The sequence below is a fragment of the Scomber scombrus genome, chromosome 6 (assembly GCF_963691925.1).
Source record: "Scomber scombrus chromosome 6, fScoSco1.1, whole genome shotgun sequence".
Taxonomy (NCBI): Eukaryota; Metazoa; Chordata; class Actinopteri; order Scombriformes; family Scombridae; genus Scomber; species Scomber scombrus.
This window is the reverse complement of record NC_084975.1, coordinates 26,731,921-26,753,260: the sequence shown is the minus strand read 5'-3', so window position 1 is coordinate 26,753,260 and position 21,340 is coordinate 26,731,921. Positions and strand designations below refer to the sequence as shown.

The following is a 21,340-nucleotide window of genomic DNA, read 5'->3' as shown; positions in this document are numbered from 1 at the left end:
TCAGATGGCTTTGTTTATGTATGTGGCCCCTGGTCTATTCCACATTTCGCTTTTACAGTCCAAATAGTACAACAATGGTACAATGTTTTTATGTGAGCACTAGAGACTTGTTTCTGGACTCTTTATTGGCTTTGTTAAACATGTTAACTCTGTGGCTGAACTAATGGAATTCACTTTAAAGTTTCTTCAATTTGCATGAAACCAAAAAGTACTTTCACAAGTGTCATGAACATCATCACCTCCCTGACGGCACATTAATCAGAGATCATGTACAATGCGAAACAGGAATGTGGCCTCGCTGCCATGGTTTTCCATCATTGTGCCATCTTAGTATTTCAGTATGGTCGGTTCGTTTTGATCTCCTTGACCCTGCAACGGGAACATCTGTTCTCAGAAAAAATAACCATAGCCGCACCCCAACCCAGGCCCTCTTTCCTACACTGTTCCCACTTTGCCTATTTGTCTCCCTGTGTTTCCTCTCCTGAGGTGAGGAATATGTGTCTGCGTGTGTTTGTGTGTGTGTCTTGGTCACGGTGGTCGTAAGGTTGGAGGCTTTCCAGCAAATTCAACAATTTCCTAAATCACTCTGTCCTCTATTCTCCTCCTCTTTTTTCCCCCTGCTCTCTCATCCAGCCCTCCCAGCACTCTTCCCTTCTTATGCTTCTCATTTGTTGGGAGTTTGTCAATTGCACAGGATCTGTATTGACTTTTATGTTTGGGAACCGGCATCCGAACCCCCCTCCCGTTGCTATGGTGTCACCTGTCCGTGGATGGCAGAAGTTGGACTAAAGGCTGCTGCAGCTCGGAACTCTTGACAACTACATGATGCTCGTGTTCTTGTAACTCATCGATGGATTTTCTTCATCGGCAGCTCATTTGTCCAGGGAGGCATATACGGTTCAAAGTGTCCACTAATATTCATAGAAAGGGAATGTGAGGAGGTGTGTGTGTGATGGGTTAGAGAGTGCAGAGTGAGGATAAAGTGTTCCTTGAGGTTTACCTAACCCCTGCATTAGTGGCAAGACCACAGTAACCACCTCCAGATGTTTGGGAGCATAATCAGACGGATTATTTACAACGAGGCCAATAAACATCACCCTCTTCACACTATTACACTTACTCTTTGCTCCTTCGGCAATGCCCAAGTTAATGCTTAATCTAAGCAAAGGTCCCTAATCACTGAGGCCAAGCCCCGTTTATGGGAGGGAGGTTACTTGGATGCATACAGATCAGTCCTTGCACACCAGAGTCATACAGGCTCAGGGACTCGTCAGACTCATCTCTACCAGTCAAACACCAAGACCTTCAGGAGTCGCCAAAGGAAGCAGCCACCATGCCGATAGGGTCTATTACATCCATGGCCCTTGCTGCCACCGCTGTGGTTCTAACCGCGTCTGTCATCGCCGGGACTGTAACCATGGTCATTATATTTCAGATTGAGACCGAGGGCGTGAATATGACAGCACCTCCAACCATCTCAACCACAACTGAAGGACCACCACCAGCCATGCGGCTGCCGAAGAATCTCATACCTGAGCGCTACGAGGTCTTCATCCAGCCTCACCTCTACTCTCAAATCATTGAGGTTGTGAATGAAACCAGTCCCAACCAAACGATGCTCTTCACAGGATACTCAACTGTTTACTTTAACTGTTTCCTGCCAACTAAAAGCATATACCTCCACAGCAGGAACCAGGTGATTTCTAATCCTATGGTGAAGGAAATAATCTCTCGTAACGAAGTAAAGGTGGACAGTTTTCACCACCACACAGATGGCAGTGACTTCCTGGAGATCAAATTGAGGGAATCATTGAAGTTAGGACACAACTACAGTTTGTATCTGGAATTCAGTGGAGACATTTCTGAAAATCTTGAAGCGCTGTACGTAAGCACATACACCAAAGGTGTCCCATCCGATGTAGTTGATCCAAATTCAATGAGGTAAGTAAAAAAAGCAATTATAACTTTAAATCCTAAAAGGGTAGAATTTGTGGTTATAGTATTCTGATGGCATACATTTGTGTTTATAGAAAAATGAAACAATCCTTTGAGGTTTTCTCTCTGAATTGTTTAGAAGAAGTACGCACACATATTTTGGTGCAAACAAAGGGGAAGCAGCACATTTGAGAACTTTGTGGTTTCAGGAGATTTGAAATGACACAAACAGTTTCACAAAAAGTGAAAGAACGTATAAATGGATTCACCGCGGTCTATGATCACCACCTTTGATGGATGAAAGTAGCCAATGTGAATGTTTTTCAAAGTTTATCCAAAGTTAATATGAGGCTTCAGCAGTCTGAGTTAAGCGAATCAAGTGGGGATCACTTGAGGTTACAATAATTTTATTATAAAATTTGCTCCTTTTGTTTCCCCCAGTATTTCTTTGCTGAGCTGGAAAGTAACACAAATAAAGAATGTTGTACTAAAAAGACTAACTTTGCAAGATATTCAGATTCAGATTTTCAGAAAGGATCTCTTTATATATATACTGTCAGAACTGCTTATCAGACAAACAAATAGCTTTAGAAACCCCCTCTGTGCCAACTCCACAACAACTCCAGCCCCTGGGCTAAGCTAACATGATCCACAAACTGATATAATCCACAAACTGGAACTAATAATATGATTTTTTTTTTTTAGATCTGAAATATGCACAGTGTAAAACTGGAATTTTGTTGTCTTGGTGGCTGATAAGAGCACAGCCTAGTCAACACTAAGTAGGTGAAAAGGTGTAAGAGATATTCTGTATTGCAAGATGTTTTTGTAGTTTTTTTAGTTGTCTACCTTATACGTAACAGTGGTTTCAACTGTATTTAGATAACTATTGCAGTGTCACAGTTTCTACAGGATCATAATGACATATTTCTTGGCAGACATTGTACAAAAACAGTTTCGCTAAAAAAGAAAAATCCCTTCCATACCATGCAACAAATGTTCAAGTGCAGTAGCAATAAGTTCAGCCCACTCCCCCATATTATTTTAGCAATGTTAGGTATTACAGAGCAAATAAACACATGAGCTAAGATACTAAAATGTAAATTCATTGAAGTACAATGTATTCATGATGAGTCCTTTTATTTATTTTTTATTTATGAGTCCTTCATCTTTTTATTTATCCAAAATAAATAAAACGATGATGTCATGTATAAAGTATATGTAATACACTTAATATTTGTAATAATAGTATTCTAATCAGCTCCAGCTGCTCTTTGTGTTTAGTACTGATTAGAAAATGCATGCTAACATGCTAAACTCAGGCAGTAAACATGACAAATGATACCTGCTAAATATCATTGTGAGCGTGTAGCATGCTGACATCAGAATTCATCTCAAGTTCAACCACAAAGCTGCTAACGTGGCATTGTGTAAGGTTGCTGACTGCAAAGTATGAGGTAATGTGCAAAATGAAGACTGAAACCAAACTTGAACCATAATCTGTGTCTTGATAGCTATAATACAGTAAAATATTAAATCAAACATTTTTTATTTTTTTATTTTTGAGAAAAAATCAAAAAAACTGCATGAGATTCGTTGTGTTTATAGTTTTGTAAAATAAAGTGTGTCATTGTTTAGTACCTAATTTAATTTTTTTTTAGGCTTTTTTCTTGTCAAATGACTGTTGTCTGTATTTTTATTATGACAGGCTGGGTAATAAAAACACCCACAATATGAAATCACTGAGTGGAGACGTGTTTACACAATGATTGTGCTGGTGTGGTTCTATACACACACATATACTCTATTCTGTCTTCTCCTATCCTCCATATCCCTCTGGGCCCAACGTGCATTTTTACACATTCATATACAGTTATTCAAGTTCCTCATACTGACCACTAAATGTGTTCTTGGGTTAACTTTTGTATGTTTTTTGTTGTCTGTCCCAAATACGCAATCTACCATCTAACTTAAAGTGTGTGTCGTGGACAAAATGGAACCTGTATTCCACCTGTCAATATCCGTTCATTCATTAATGTCGATGCTTTTGAACTTATCTATAATTCATTTGACATGGGTACTTTATGAAATCCAAGTCACTTCATCATTTAAAAAAATCTTGTTCCTTCTTTATATCACATAAATGATGGGCTGACTGTCTATCTGTATTCACAGGTACCTTGCCGCCACTGACTTGGAACCAACAGATGCCAGGAAAGTGTTTCCTTGTTTCGATGAGCCAGAAATGAAAGCAGAGTTTGATGTGGCCGTCCAACAAAGGAAATCAATGTCAGCTATAGGAAATGCGGCCATAGCAGGTGAAAAAACAAGCTTATGCCATAATATACTAGGCAACAAATGTATGTATAATAACAGACTAAAAGATGTCCTTCCTTATACTGACCTGCTTTGTTTCAACTCTCATAGACAGGAATGTCATAGATGTGGACTGGGAACTAACCAAATTTCATACAACGCCAAAGATGTCGACGTACTTGTTTGCCATCGTTGTTTCAGAGTTGAAAGAAAAGTGCACCGTATATGAACATCAACCTGTGACTATGTGTGTATGTGTGCTCCTTTAAATTCCAGATACATGTCGTTTTGTGATGTTGGTATGGTGTTGGCCGAAATCTTGACTAGTGTGACTGTCATTTCTGCCAGTAATTTTTTTCATTTTATTCTCCAAACTGCAATTTGATCAAAATTTTACTGTCAACCTGCAAATGGTTATTTTACAGTATGATTTTAATGCCATGAAAAACACCGAAACTGTATCCAATAATGAAACTATTTTCATTATCCCAAACTGTTATTTTATTTAATTTGTTTTGAGAGATTTAACCTTCCATATTTTAATTGCTGAAGTATCTTCATCTCACCTCTGTGTTCTGCTCATACAGATACATGCTCGCCCTGCGGCCATTGAAGCTGGACATACTGAATATGCAGAAAGCATCTCCAGAAAGATTCTCGACTTCTACAATGGTCGTTTTGGAATTACGTACCGTCTTAACAAGCTAGGTAAAACTTTGTCAAGTTATAACTTCTATACTAACTGGATACTCTTGAACAGTATTATAAACTACTGGATAAATAAATATAGGTGTGTGATTTCATTTTTTCCATGTCGATGTGTGATTCCTCCAGATCAAGTTGCACTGCCAGACTTAAATCCTGCAGCAATGGAGAACTGGGGATTGGTCACATACCAAGAAGCAGGCCTGCTTTATGAAGAGGGAGTGTCCTCACTGTTGCATAAGGAAGTGATTGCCACCCTTATTGCACATGAACTGGCACACCAGGTCAGAGGTCAAGAAAAAAGAAAACAATTTTGTGTATTACCCCTCATAAAAATCATATCAGGACGATTTTACTTGTGGATCAAAGCACCTGACTTTGACCCTCTCACAAAATGTAGGAATTTTGAGTAAGAACACTGTGATATGACCTTGTCTTGCAGCCATAACATGATTCCTTTTCTTTTTCCTGCCAGTGGTTTGGGAATCTGGTGACAATGAAATGGTGGAACCAAATCTGGCTGAATGAGGGCTTTGCCAGCTACATGTCATACTTCGCAGTGGACTATGTTGAGCCCACGTTTGAAATAGTAAGTCGCCCCCCCCCCCCCCCTTTACATGCTTTTCTTTTTGAGTTCCATAGCTTTTAAACTTGCCATCATCCTGGTGTTAAAAAAAAAAAACATCCTAGAGAAAGCTTGATGCAGGATTATGATTAGGGTTAGGTAAATCCTGCCTCTTGAGTTACTCTCCCTATGCCTGTCAAGCTTTTCACTCTCACACAGCACATATGCAGTTTAAACTAATGGCAGATTTGCCACTCAATAGTCCTGGTAATTTTGATTGATTTCACACAGAGTCTAGACTTTTAACCGCAATCATTTAAACATTATTAAATATTCTGTACAGCTGATAAAAAAACCTTGTATTGTATTGTATTGTATTGTATTATATTGTATTGTATGTACACATTTTTCACACGTTTTTGTATGTTCTTTTAATGTGTGTTCAATTGAGAAAAAAAAACTTCTCCACACTTCCACTTGTGGAAAAATTCAAAAAGCAGCCGTTCACTGTTCACTAACAGTCAGTTAGGCAAGACATAAACAGAAGCTCTTGTATGAGATATTCAGTGCACTGTATTTTCCCAATTTAATTATGCAACATGTGTTTTCTGTTTTCCTCAGGAAGACGTGTTTATCATGAGCGACCTCCATACAGCATTTGAAGAAGACGCTTTGGCTTCGTCTCATCCTCTCAGTGTTCCGCAGGACGACATCCAGAGGACTTATGAGATCATTGAGATGTTTGATACTATAACCTACAGCAAGGTAGAGAGTCAATGAATATATATATATATATATATATATATATATATATATATATATATATACACACAATATATCACAATCACATATATATATATATATATATATATATATATATATATATATATATATATATATATATGTGATTGTGTGTTGCACCCTTACTGTGTTAGTAAGGGTGCAACACACAATCACACACAGTCCTGGAATCAATATGACAGAGTTTAGATTTTTACACTAGATATCCGTTTTTTCCTGTTGTTTCACCCATACCATTGTACTGTAAATACTAATATATACGTGTATCTGTTTTTCACTCTGTAGGGGGCTATTGTCCTGAGAATGCTGGCAGACGTCATAACCCAAACAACTTTCAACAAAGGGATCAACGTAAGTAATGTTTTTTACCCTCATTCAGATAGGCTGAAATTGTGCTCAAATCTTTATACGTGCCTCCAGTAGGGCCTGCAGTCTGTCTCTGAGTCTCTGAGTCTGTCGAGACTCAAGACTACTGACAACTACTTCTGACAACCTATTTAACCTCAACCACAAGGTCAATGATATGATCATTCCTTTAATCTAGAGTCAGGACCAGGTTGACAATCTTCTGAGTGTCCAGTGCCACTTTACAATTTTTAAAAAACCCAGACCTGAGTGCCAATTCATTTTCATAATGAGCATTTATCTATTTATTCATTCACTGCTGCTGCTTGTCTCGAGGTGTAGATTCCACACGTCAAATGATCTGTGCTCTACACACACTCGCACACACGCATGCATGCACACACACGCGGACACACGGACACACACACACGTTATCCCTGCTTTTCTTTATTGAGATGCATGATCGCTGGTCTGTATTTGCAGACTTTCAATTGGACACATGCCTCTGAATGGTCCATAGTCATTCAGTCAAAATTGACTTCATATGTGAGAATATCTGTTTGCATAAACATATATATATGTGTGTGTGTGTGTGTGTGTGTGTGTGTGTGTGTGTGTGTGTGTGTGTGTGTGTGTGTGTGTGTGTGTGTGTGTGTGTGTGTGTGTGTGTGTGTGTGTGTGTGTGTGTGTGTGTGGATCCAAATGCTATAATCAATGCAAAAGCCACCTTCTTACGACAGTCAAACGTCTCTGGCAAGCTTTCCCAACAGGCCAGACTGGAGGCCTCTTGATCAATGTCGACAGGTTCCAGATAGCACTACTTTATAGCTGCGCTCTGTAGCTTGGTTTTTGGCAGCACACAGGGTTGTGAACACACTGCTTTGTTTGGGCCACTACCATCTTGATTTATTAAGCTTTATCAGCCTTATCTTTGAAGTTATCCTTGTGCCTTGTTTAAAAATTACTTTTTACACATGAAGTTGGACACATGACATTTTCGCAGCAGAGTGTACACAGCTCTGTCCTTTTGTGAAATAAATCACAATTTGTTTTTCCATGACTGAAAGAAGCAAATATTACACAAACCTGCTTTTTTGCTCAGTTGTTCTTGAAATAAAGCAAAAAAGAAAATTAACTAGCTATCCTGTGGTTTCATTACTGTTGCAATGCACTGGGTATGATAGACCACGTCCATTGTGTATTGTCAAAAACAATGTTTTATTGTGAGACTGATTCATTATTTTAACATTATTTAAAATTCATTTTTCCTTTATTTCTTCTTTAGGCAATATTTTATATGACGTTTGTTTGTTTGTTTTTTAAAAGTATAATGAGTTGCTCCGTGTACCCATGTTTTGCGTGCCACAGGTTTCTGACCTGCTCTAGACTAAGGGCCCCATTTTCATGCCAGGACTGACCAAGCATAGTGACCGGGGGAAATTTTTGTTTGTCTGTGAAAAGATGCCGGTCAATAATTTCACTATGTGACATGATTTACAACATGGTGGGGGTTGTTTTAGGTTTTCTAACTTGATTCTTAACTGGTGGTAGGAAAAAGGAAAATGCCTGCTTCAAAATCACATAAACCCATTTTACGAATATATAATGTATACCTGACTTAAGCCAACCACCTGCAACCTGCAAAGTAAAGGAACCTTACTTTACCCATAGCATTACAAAACTGTCAGGCCTCATGGACTTCTTTTAGATGGATGAAAAGGAGCTGATTTGTTTGGCCATAAGTTTTGCCAGATATTGGCACATGTAGTCTCATGTGGTCACAGCTTCCTCAGAACATGTGGTATGATGAGACCTTGGTGAGCCAACAACAATGTATTGATTGGTTCTCAGAAAAGGGGTTTTTGTTCATAGACCAAGCAAGAGTACTTGGGGTTTGTTCACCCTGTAAAGAACAAGTTTCACTTAGCTTTGGTGCATTGTATTATATTATTATATTGATTGTTTTCTTGTATTTTCTCCAGCTTACAGTCTTGATTATTTTATTAAGGAGGGCTATCTTAAATTAATGGAGTTTACTACAACAGTGTCCTGCAATAAATCCTACCTTCATGGAGGTTATAACGTTCAGCCCAAAATGGAGGATGCTCATATTTCATTAGCTATGTTGCCACATCGACATCTGCTGTCTTGAAGGATAAACTGTTTCACAAAAGAGCAATGGTTTGCAGACAGTTATGATTCTTACGTTGATGGCAGAAATATGTTTTTGAATTGAGATTTTGAACTTATTGTCCCGTTACTGACTGAACTGGTGAGCTTGATAACTGACATTTAGGAAGCTAGCTAGCTCAGGTAATTTTGTTTCACTCAATAACGGTACAACATTACTTAGAGATTAGGGATTGAGGCCTCGGAGCAGTTGCACCGAATGTGCAGTTGGTAATCCAACACAAGCGCTCTCTCACTTTGAAGGGGTCACGTAGTCAGCTAAATTAGTTTTTTTAAACATCAATAAACAAAATTTCCATCATACAGTATCCAAAACTGATCCGCTGACAATAACACAATCATTGCCACTCTAAAGTCAAACATTCTGATATCTGGTCTGGAAAAGATCGACAATCTACTCTTATTTCTCACAGCCTCAAGCAAAATCAGTAATTGTACTTTATTTTCACTGTTAATTGAAGGTTTATTGAAGCTTGATTGAAGAAAACAGAGTTACAGTTAAACTGAAACACCATGTAATGCCACTCAATTCCCCAGTCTACTTCCAGAAAAGAGTATTTAAACCCTTAACAAAATCCTTACCCTTACTACCTCCAAATAAGGTCATTCTTCACACATCTATGCATCTTTTGGTTATTGAACTTTAAACAAGACACTATGCTGATTAACATTAACAGAAGTCGCATAATCTGTATACGGGTAACTTGCAATCCATTGTAAGAGACCAGTCTGACTATCTGCACAAAGCACAGCATATCTCCCTATCTATAGAAGATGTCCAGAGAATGACCGACAAATATGTAAACCACATCCTGTGGAGTGGCACAAACAAATTACTAAGTGAAAAACACTGTAGCGGTAGTGACCAGAATCTCTTAAGGAAGGCAAGCAGGTTCAGAATTGAGAACGATTTCCCACACCTGGTGCATCATTGTGTTTGAGCATGTTAGAAAATTACTGAAAAAAACGTAGTTTTCAGTCAAACATATGTTTCGACATTAGATCCACTTGGGATCTCGGCAGCTGTGTTTGCATATCTTGATCTAGCTCTCTAGTCTCAGTGTTGGCTTTTAAAAGCTGCATTTCTTCCTGGAAAAAAAGAACGCAGGATGAAAAAAATGTGTTCAATATAACATCTCTCTCATTGTATCTCTCTCTTTGTTTTAGTCGTATCTCAAGGCCTTCGCACTTCAAAACACTGACCAGAATGACCTCTGGGAGTATATACAGAAGGTAAAGTCTTGATAGATACAAGATTCAGTCAGGCTTTTCTACAAACCACTATAATATCATGCTGTGTTTCCAGGCTGTTCAAGAGGATGGCGGTAATACTGATGTTGCCGAGATGATGGACACCTGGACCAATCAAGTTGGATATCCTGTCGTCACCATCAACACTACCAGTGGTGTGATTTACCAGAAGCACTTCCTGTTCAATGATACTGCTGAGTCTAGGTATGTGTCTTTGAATGTCTTTAACCAGTGTCTTTAATCAGTTTTTTTGCTTTCCCTGGAAAGTCGTTTAATTTGGTTAAATTTATTGAAAAGAACAAACTATTGAGAGTGAATCAGTGTGTTTAGAGAACAAATATATCCGCATATTTAGAAATCGAAACAATGGAAGAAATCACAACAACAATAGAAAATAAGTATCTCATGGTTGGGGTATTTATTGATTTCTTGATTAAAAAAAACATTTTTGATACAGTACATGATATATTATTCTCTGTTCTACTGTCACATGTATTAGAGGTATAGTTCATATATGTTTCAGTGTAGTTGTTTGGACAAGAGACAGCAATATGTTGACTTTCATGGTCGTAAATTTGAATATAAGAAGGTGGAGTCGTGCTAGGATTGGTATTGAACCCTACATGTTTGTGTATATATTTTGTGTATATGTTTGTGTATATATTATACCACTGATCAATATTTGTATATGAACAATGGATCTCATGCTATGTGTAATAGGAAATAGGTCTCTCATACTCATGAACCCATAGGGAAATGTCTACTGACTTTGTAGTTCCCTTTAGCTTTGGAGAGCTTTTTAACATCTTTCAGCTCACTGTTTTGGTTGACACTCACCGCTCACATTAGACTTGTTTCGGGGCTTAGCAACCAGCTGTTTTTAGCAGATAACAGTCAGCGTACAGTTAGCAAGTAGCTAGTATAAATGTAGTGGAAAATTTTGCAGTTAAAGAGACGAATATTTCTCTTAGGAGTTGAGCTAAAAGAGAAAGATTATTGGACTTATTTTAAGGTCATAATATGTCAATAATATGTCAAATGGCCCAAAAAAACAACACACAAAGTGGGTTTAATGATATGGTAATAAAACAATAATACACAACAGTTTGTTGTCAATACATTAGTGTGAAGGACTGCAGTAAAGACTGTTTAAATGGGAATTTCACTCATTGCCATTGATACTTGAATTTTTGACCAATGAAAAACCTTGACAGAAAATGTATAGCAAGACACTGGTTCCACCTTCTTCCTTTTGTGTTCATTTGAATTTTACATTTTCAGTGTGATTGTGACCCATTCTGACTAGGATTAGAGATCCTTTAACTTCAGCGTCTCTCCAAAGGCCAAGGTTGGGTTATCAATCCTTCACCAACTTAAAAAGGCCAACTCCCTCTGAGTATAATTGGCGCCAAATAATTAAATAGTCCATTTCTTGTGTCTGTTTCATTTGGCAAAATACAGTGAGTTATTATATCAATCTTACCTTGTTAACAAAATTTCCCTCGCAGACCAATGTGAAATCATTGCAGTTGATTACAGTAGATTATACCTTTGGCCATGCAGAGTGTTTTAAAACAATGTTTTGTAACTATGTGCTCCATAACATTGCCATGGTGAGTTGCACAATATTTTAACCTACTGTGAGGTGACCGAGTTTAAAGTTGCTTCCAGACTTTTCTCAGCTCATTCTACTCACTGTACAGAGGCTTTTCATGGATCCTGATTATACTCTGTTCTATTTTTTTTAACCTGTTTAGACTTATGTGGCACATCCCTATCCGAGTCATGTCAAATATATCTGATGCTTCTCCTGTACCTGATTGGTTGACAATGGAGTCAGGTAACACAATATACAACACAGAGCCTTGAAATAAACCCCTTGCTTCTTCAAAACCTAAATTTGTAACAACTTTGTTTTTATATTTGTGATTCATAGTCATTGAACTCTAATTTACCTTCAACCAAAATTTGTCTTTTAAACAGCAACTAAAGATCCATTCCAGTCTAAAAAAGGAGAGTGGATCCTAGCAAATGTCAACTGCACTGGATATTACAGAGTGAATTATGACCCAGACAACTGGCAACGCCTCTTGAATCAGCTGACGACAAACCCCAATGTGAGTACTGACCCAAATCCTGAATTAACAAATCCCAGAACTGAGCAGAAATAAACCTCCACTGACATACTGTTCATGTGATGGAAAGAAAAATACATTCTACAAGCTGTGGTTTATTAGAATGTAAAATTACAACAGGTTCTTACCTGAAGTTTTGGTCCTGAAGTTTAGCCTTTCAGACCTGACGCAGCTGAACCGGCCTTTTGCTCTAGAATGTGAAAACTGAACCTAACCCGAGGCTACATTTTTATTTTTTCTTCCAAGACAAAGTTATATGCTTTCCTTGGAAAGTTTTTCTCACAGAACAGCAATAGACCAACACAAAGGCCCACCAGCCTAAACAATATATAACTTATATAACTAGCTGATTAGCCATAGGTTTAATGGCAATAGACACATGCCAGTCAAGTACCAGCATGTAACACTATAGCATCTTAAATTAATAGATTGTCTGTCTTACTGGTCAGTAAATCAGTTTCAACTTTACCGAATAATGAATAGATTAACATGATTGGTAAAGTCAAAACTTTTCTTTATAGCTGAACTTGTCAATAGTCCAAATAATTATAATCCAGGACAGAACTTTATACAGGATGCTCTTAAAGAGTTGGAATTGAGGAGGAACGTTGCAGGTTTTTAAAAGTTGTCACCACAAAGTCGTACCTCTTTGACTATCCAATCCCCTTCCTTAATCATTGGGGGTCTTAAGAAGCTTGTCTTTTCCAAGTTTTTGCTTTATGTCCTCTGTTACTCACTAGCTCATTTGTCATGGTTACATTTATATTTTACACAATCTTATGTGGCTTGGTACATTTCCCCTTCCCAGATCAGGCTCCAGGGATAGCGTGGGCTGTGGGTGCACCATTTAATGCAACATTTAAGTCAAATAAATTGGTTTAGATTGACATGGCTGTATAAAAAAGACAAGACTACATGAAAAACTGAAAAGTGAAAATGATATGAAGACATTTTCAGTGTTTGTTCTTTTGGTTTGAATGCCGAATTCATTTGCATATAAAGACCATATGGTTTGGATTGTCCAAATTCAGTGGAGTCATTTATTTTGAGCAAAAATAAAGTCACTCAAAATATGCTCCCTTTCTCATATGATGACAAGTGGATCAACTTTGTTGGAAAGGAATAAAAACATGTTTTTGACAAAAATCTAAATGTCAGTCGAATGGTGTGGTTGAAAGAGACAAGACCACTCAGATGCAGACTTGATCCAAATAAACTGGGGAAAATAAAATGTCTTGATTGCCGAAAGGATTGAATTCGTCCAGCAGAAACATAGTTTTGAACTGGTCCTGCAATAGAGGCATTGTATTGATTCTACTGAAAATATGAATCTGTGTTCATTGGATTGGACTCTTTCCATGAGGTCACTCAGTCAGTCCACCACTTTGATCTAGACTAAAGTCCAGACTTACCTTTGTACAGGCATTCATGTTCCCTAGAGGATGAATCTTACTGAGTGTGGCATTCCCCTAACTTTTAATGCAGTGCCAACACACAGCTCCAATGCCATTAAGTTACTTGTGAGATGTTATATCATCAGCAGAGTTTTACAATACATCCAGTCGGGATCTTTTTTGAATTTATTGGAAATTGAAGTAGTTGTTGGAGTAAAGACTTGTTGGTGGCACTAGATCAGGCATGTCCAAACTATTCCATAAAGGGCCGTGTGCCTGCAGGTTATTGTTCCAAACAATCCAATTGAGTCCAACTATTCCTTGGTTAGAATGAAAACCTGCAGCCGCATGGTCCTTTATGGAATTGTTTGGCCATCCCTGCACTAAATTAAAGTCAGGAGATCACCAAAGTCATTTGGATTAATCCTCTTGAAGCCATGAATTTCTGTACCAAATGTAGTGCCACTTCATCCAAGCTGTCCAGATATTTCACTTTGGACAAAAGCAGTAGACCAAAAATGGCTCAAAATCTCAATGTGTATCTCTTTATGGCACTACAATGTCAGAAGTGATGTTAAAATGTTCTTCCTCTTATGTTGAGTGATTATGCTAGTAGAACTTTGCATCTCACAACTTTTCCTCATCTTGCTTGTTTTCCAGAGGATTCCAGTGATGAACAGAGGGCAGCTTGTTGATGATGCATTTAACTTGGCAAGGTAATGAATTTTTCTTTGACTGCTTTAACCTTTCCTTTCAGCATCCAGTTATTCAAGACCACTACAATTCAATTATAGATTAACTGCATTGTGATCCTTCTATCGCGACACGCCACATTATGTTTACTTGAATGTTAAAAGCATGATTGAAATTAAGGTGATGTTCATTTTCCGCTCTGATCTTCCTAAATCTAATCCCTTTTTTTCTCTCAGGGCCAAAATGGTCAACGTGACTCTAGCTCTGAATTTCACCCAGTTCCTTGTTAATGAGACAGCATACCTTCCTTGGGAGTCTGCAGTGAGGAACCTCAAGTACTTTGTCCTCATGTTTGACCGCTCCGAGGTGTATGGACCAATGCAGGTAGGTGATTTTAAAAATGGATTTTGTAGACTTTGTTAAATAGATTCTTAATAGTTCACCAGCTTTATTACATTACTAATTTATTTGACTTGTACTTAAAAAGGCAGGATCCATCATTTGTTTGCCTCCTGACTCACTAGAGGTGATCATGGAGAAGAGAGGAGGCAGGAAACTCAGTAGCATCCTGCACAATAAGTACCACCCGTTGTTTGGTGTTTTTAGTGAACTGAAGAGCTCCTTTAGTGCCAGATTAGTGATGCCAAGGTGCTCTACAGAAAGATTTAGAAGGTCCTTTATACCTGGTGCAGTGAGGTTTTTTAATGAACATTGCTGTTGACTGCTGAGTGTTGTGGATTGTTTGATTGATGTTGATGTGGTGCTTTGCACTTAACTTGTACTGCCTGAGTCTGTATGTTTCCTTGCTGTATGTTGGCTGTCTTTGTTGGCTGTCTCCAAGGGATTAATAAAGTACTTCTTATCTTATTTTACTGGATGGAAAAGATTCAATATTCTAAATGTGATTTCCTGCTGGTGTTAATGTTCATTCCTTGTCAAAGCATAAAAAACTTTATATTCTTATCTTGAAACTCGGTTGTAAAGCTGTTTCTTCCTGCAGACGTACCTCCGTCATCAGGTTGAAGGCCTGTATGACTTCTTCAGTAACTACACTGACAATAACGCTGTCCCACAGAAGCACTCCTTACAGTAAGGAAATATGATTTTTTTTTACTGACTTCTCAGTTGGTTATCAACAGATTTACACATGCTTAAAGTTCACAGTCCAAGTGTGCCAATGCAGCGCAGATGGGCAAGGTTGCATTGTTTGCTTACACATCATCAGCTGTACACGTTATAGGCAGCTGTGTACTGTGGGCTTGCATTGCCAATACTCTGTTTATTATAGAACCAGTTCTTAAGAAATGAGGGGGTTTAGTTTAGGTGAAAATTACAATGACTGTAAACTCTCTTAAATGATTTCTTTGTTAATTGTTCTATATTTCTATATAGAACAATTAAGATTGTTCTTTATCTTTATTCAGGTGACACCTACCCAACACGTTTACCAAATCAGTGTTATTTATGTGATGAATCAGCTTCCATCACATAAATAAATGCATTTTATATTAAAACAGCACTAATCAATATTTTAAACTTGCAATGTATCAAATAACTAAATAGCTTGTACATTTTATGTTTCCACTTATATAAAATATCATTTGGTTTCATCCCAAGGCATAATCAGATCACCGCTATAGATGTGGCCTGTTCCAATGGGCTCCCAGCATGTCTGGAAATGACTACAAGGCTGTATGGTGACTGGATGAAACCTAACAGCACCAACAAGTATGTACACAACTGCATATGTATAGATACATCATTTTGAATTTGAACATTACATGCATTTGAATTAAGTAGAGAAATGTGTTTACATATGTCCTCTTTTCCCTTTCTATTCCGTACTTTCTGCATTTACCCTAAACTTGCACATCATTTTACTGGCTACTGACTGGTTGCCAGTAAAAATGTTAAAATATTTAATCATGTTCTGTAGCCTTACCCTCTGGCAATGATTTAGTAGAGGTATGTCATTTAATTGTTTGTGTGTGTGTGTGTGTGTGTGTGTTAGTTGTTGGTGGCTGTGTTTTAAAGTTGTGCCTGGCAGGATCTTTATGATGATGTGCAATTGAATCAAAAATCACAAAGTGGAGACCATAGTCCTTTTTAAAATGCATTTGCCAAAATAGGAAAACTGTAATGTGCAAAGTGTCCAGGTGGAACTTTAAATAACAGAGACATTGTGACTCTTGAATGTGTATACTGTGCATTCATGAATTACTTTGACACATATGCATGTGTGTACTGTATATGCATGGAAGTGTCCATACATTTGCACTGGCACATTTGTAAGTGGATGTGTATGTGTAACTTTGTATTTGCATGTACACCAAGGTTCAACAAACTGAGTTAAAATCCAGTTGATTTTAAGTCAGTCGTTTTTTTTAAATGGAGAAATTCTGTCCATAACTGTATAAAGACCATACTTTAATATCACCCAGATGTAATCCCTTTAAAGTGTTGTAGTGGTAGAAGAAAACACATGGAAGTAGACCAGATGGAGAAAATGTTCAGTATGTCTACAGATTTGCTGATAGTCAGGAAAAGGCAAAGTCAATAGTTCAGGACAACCAAGAAAACTTGAAAATGAGACAGCCCTGATGCAGGGAAAATGACTGTGTATGTGTGTGTGGGATTCAGGATCCACTCCAACCTGCGGTCTGTAATCTACTGCCAAGCTGTGGCTCAGGGTGGGAAGAAAGAGTGGGAGTTTGCCTGGGAGAAATTTCAGAGCTCCAGTGAAACCTCAGAGAAAGAGCAGCTCCGAGTAGCTCTGTCCTGCACCAAGAAGACCTGGCTGCTCAACAGGTGAAGACAACAAGCATTAAACATTAATCCCCTAGTGTCATATCTTAATAGTGAATCATAACTGTTATTTTGACTGTATACATAACAACTTCTTTCATTATGGGCACACCCGTGATAAGGTGTGAATCCCAAACATGCAAGTTTAAATAAGTGAAGAGCTAGGCAGTACCTTCCTTATCTTACAGATATCTGGAGTACACCTTGAACCCTGAGAAGATACGGCTGATGGATGTTGCTTCCACTATTAACTATATTGCCAATAATGCGGCGGGGCAGGCGCTGGCATGGAACTTTATCAGGGCACACTGGGACTACGTCAGTCTGGGGTAGGTTGCTGTTTGGACTGTATCTAACGTCTCTCCGATTACGCCTCATTTTCTGAGTCATGTATACGTTTTTGAGATTGTGTTCTTGGGTTTGACCAATTTAGAAAAAAACCCCAGCATGATACCAGCACTTTTGGTTTGAGGTTCATGATAGGCAGTGTTTTTCACCAGCGCTAAATGTTTAATTCTAGACATTTTAATTCCAACAGATTTACAAGAAAATTAAAAGTATTCATGGTTTACCCCAGAATATATGCTTGTGATGTTGGAGAAGCCAGCAGTTGGATTGTGAGAAGTTAAAACTCTCTGCTAAGGCAGAAATGAAATTCTTGTTATGGTGTACAGTTCGTTAAAGCTCCAAAATCAGTTTGTTTTGGGGTCTCTTTAGGTGCTAAATGCTCCACTATGTTCACCAGCTAGTTGCTAACTTTGATGTTTGGTGTTGGCCAGGCAGCATACATCAGATTTATCAGAGCTTTTTTTTATGAAACAGCTGCCTGGCAAATTTGGAAATGAGATTAAATCCTAAATGAGCTAAAAAAGGCTGAATAAGCTCTGAATTATAGTATTAGATGATGATTCACTGGTTTATTACTACAATTGACATTGCATACAGTAATTTGGTCCGTTGTAAATATAAAAATATTGATCAATAAAGCTTAACATTAACAATCTGACATTTTGGGAAATATGCTTGTTTTCCATGGAATCCAGAGGGTGATGAGATCAATAAAACTTCAAGCTGCATCGGTCAATATTTTTTAAACAATAGATTAAATGACTACATGTGTAATATGAAAGGTTCCAGTCACAACATAGCATTATCACCCAAATCTGCAGCTCCTCTCATCTCCACAGAGCCTCTTAGCTTCTTTTAGCTCATAGTTTTGGTTGTCTGGACCACAAATTTGCTCAGGGCCGTCATCAACCCCACTACCAGCCACAGCAGGCAGCTGCACTAGTCTGACTGACTACCTGCCCAGCACATAACAGCAGACAGCCAAAGTTAGCAACTGGGTGATGCAGAAAGTCAGACAAGTCAGACTTAACTAATATTTTACAACTAAAAAAAGAGACTGAATACTGGACTTGGATTAGGTGACCAGACATACGACTCAACTCAAAACTGCTGAATGTGCGAATAAGCCACTGTTTGCCTTTACAATGTCAATGTTAATGTTTCTGTCTGGTTTCGCTGCTACCAGGTGACCAAAAAAGATTAATCACACAGTTTGTCGGCCCAGGATACTTTTAAGCTAGCTTAGTAATGTAGTAATGATCAAATGCGCAAAATGTGCTGCCAAAATGTAGTCCACAGAGCAGGATATAGAAGAATATAATGTTGTGTCATGGAAAAACCTCCACCACCTCACAGTTCCATATCTAGATAGATAGATAGATAGATAGATAGATAGATAGATAGATAGATAGATAGATAGATAGATAGATAGATAGATAGATAGATAGATAGATAGATAGATAGATAGATAGATAGATAGATAGATAGATAGATAGATCACAGTATTTGCTTGTTCATGTTTTTCATTCTTCACAGCTATGTCTCATAATTTGCTTTGAGGCCATGAGCTGCCAGTTGAGAAGCATTATCATTATCATGCAGGCTGTTGCTTAAAGTAGCCTGAAGTGGGTTGCAGTGAAATTACTTGAATAAACAGTCACTGCCATAAAAAACAGTGGCTCATAAAAATCACGCACAGTGTCATTAGGTACAAAGGTCCTCAAATTGAATCAGTGCTACCTCTTCTTCATAAAGTCCCCATTGTTTGTGCCGTTTCCAGGAAAATGAATCGATATGGATCAAAGTTTAAATATACACAAGCTTTCATTTCATGAGCAAACATACCTGAGGTTTATCTAAATCAAGAAATTAGCAAAGATGTAAAAATGACCACCAAGTCTTAAATATGTCTTTCATAAGATACCATTTCTAATATTTTTTCCACCCTTCAGGGATGGAGCCATGCTGATCGAGGGAGTGACTAGACGGTTTTCCACACAATTTGAACTGGAAGAGGTAATTTATTGATGCTTTATTATCTAACAGGGATATAACCAACCTGCAATGACGTCAGAGAGAAATGACTATCTGTAATCACATACCAATAATAGTTTTATATCTCTAGTCACTACATTCACCCTGATATGCTATCAGATGTGTCTCTGTCATCATAAGTTGTATGTATTGATGTTGAGACAGCCATACCTTGGAGCCATTACCCAAATGTACTTATGTTATCCCATTTCCTATATATAAATTGATTCTACTGACATCTATTGTGTTTGTATCCAAGCCTGATATATCTTATTCCTCTGTGCTGCAGAGCTCCATTGCTATTAAACATCGGCGACCATGATCACACACCGTAGTTTATTTTGACCCAGACCCACACACTGTAGGTTTTACCAAATGTCTCAAACAGGAGTAAATAGTCAATTTTGGTGGTGGTAGTGGAGGGGGGGGGGCTATATTCATCCATGAATGAATACCGATTTGTTGCTCTGTTGAGTATTTCTGGCAGCAGACTAGTGCGTGTGGGACTGAGTCAGAATAAACTAGTGTGTCTGTGTGTGTTCATGGTAATGAGGGAACATGTCAACCAGTGCAATGTTGTGACTCACTGATGTGTTTTTAATAGCTTTTGGAAAACAATGAAGCTTTGCAGCATAGAGGAATAAGAAATGATCAGAATAAGTAAGTTTTGGATATACAGTTACTGTTTGAGAGTAGGATCAATTGTTTTTGGGTTTGGACTTCTATCTGCAAAGCAATTTGGCTGCACATTCTATTGTAGATATATAAACGATAATATAACCTGTAGCTTCACAAAATAATTTAGTATGAATTGCTTCCTTATGAGTCTAGTTATGTTTGTTAAGCTATGATTGGACAATTGCTGTTTGTGGCACACGTTTAGTTAATAGCTAGTTAAAGTGTCCCTGGATTTGGCACACTGGTTGTTTTTGGTCTTTCATAGGATTGGTTAATGATAAGAAAAAGATAAAGCAATTCCCACCCTTGTATTTTAAAATCTCACCTCTGCTAACCTGCAATCCTGTTACATACCTGCATCATCTGTTTCTCTGTGTCTGTTTGTACAGCTGGAGCGTTTTAACACAACCTATGAACTGGGTCCTGCTAATGCAGCGGTGCACCAGGCCATAGAGCAAACCCAAGTCAACATCCAGTGGGTCCGTGAGCACCAAGAGATTGTACTGGACTGGTTTGAAAAGGCCGTGAAAGACTACGATCTTTGATTTTTTTTCCTCAGTCCTTCAGAGATCAGTGGTGCTGGCACTTTTCAATCCTGCAGCTGAAAACTCTTTTTGAGACATTCCTCTTCCATCAAATCCACTTCAAAAAACAAGAGCAGATCAAAAGTAAATCCCACTTTGCCAGGAAAATGGACCAGAAAAATAATCATGAAATGAGAGATTCAATTTTTCCACCAAACAATTTACCCAACTGAACCCTGTCTGTGCAGCACATAAGACTGATACAAACTATCGTACTGACACTATATGAGGGAAATGTTGCAATTAAACCCTTACCCAACAATAATGAAAACACAGCAGCGTTTATGTAAATACTCAATATGCATTATTTATACATTATATCCAATATGCACCGTTCATTTAAAAAAAAAAAACTATCAAAGTAAGGAGATTTTACTCAGCTGCTTTTTAATTTTTGCACATGATGCTGGTACAGCACTGGTCAACATTTCATAATCTAAACTTTGTGTTTACCTTCTAAATTAACCAGACTAAATCAATGCAAGCTAGTTTGTGAGCATGCAACAGCTACAATTTACCAGCGTCTGTCTGCTGTAACCATCCAGACCAGCTTGACAACAT

General features: G+C 38.0%; 1 protein-coding gene across 1 annotated transcript; it reads left to right on the top strand.

The window, feature by feature from the left end:
- The first annotated feature begins 1,333 nt into the window (after positions 1-1,333).
- anpeplb (alanyl (membrane) aminopeptidase-like b) lies at positions 1,334-20,799 on the top strand. The gene is made up of 20 exons (XM_062421572.1): positions 1,334-1,941; positions 4,111-4,253; positions 4,363-4,502; positions 4,839-4,959; positions 5,086-5,240; positions 5,432-5,545; positions 6,143-6,286; positions 6,608-6,673; positions 10,025-10,090; positions 10,164-10,312; positions 11,866-11,948; positions 12,092-12,225; positions 14,298-14,353; positions 14,567-14,714; positions 15,331-15,419; positions 15,948-16,058; positions 16,971-17,138; positions 17,324-17,464; positions 19,436-19,499; positions 20,585-20,799. The coding sequence occupies exons 1-20, from the start codon at positions 1,334-1,336 to the stop codon at positions 20,738-20,740; spliced, it is 2,856 nt and encodes a 951-aa protein (XP_062277556.1). The 3' UTR covers positions 20,741-20,799.
- Positions 20,800-21,340: the final 541 nt, after the last annotated feature.

Excerpts from the sequence above, each read along its gene's own strand:
- anpeplb (XM_062421572.1), top strand. The coding sequence starts at position 1,334 with ATGCCGATAGGGTCTATTACATCCATGGCCCTTGCTGCCACCGCTGTG. Across the intron at positions 5,241-5,431 it reads CACATGAACTGGCACACCAG|TGGTTTGGGAATCTGGTGAC; the intron begins GTCAGAGGTCAA and ends TTTTCCTGCCAG. Across the intron at positions 5,546-6,142 it reads TTGAGCCCACGTTTGAAATA|GAAGACGTGTTTATCATGAG; the intron begins GTAAGTCGCCCC and ends TGTTTTCCTCAG.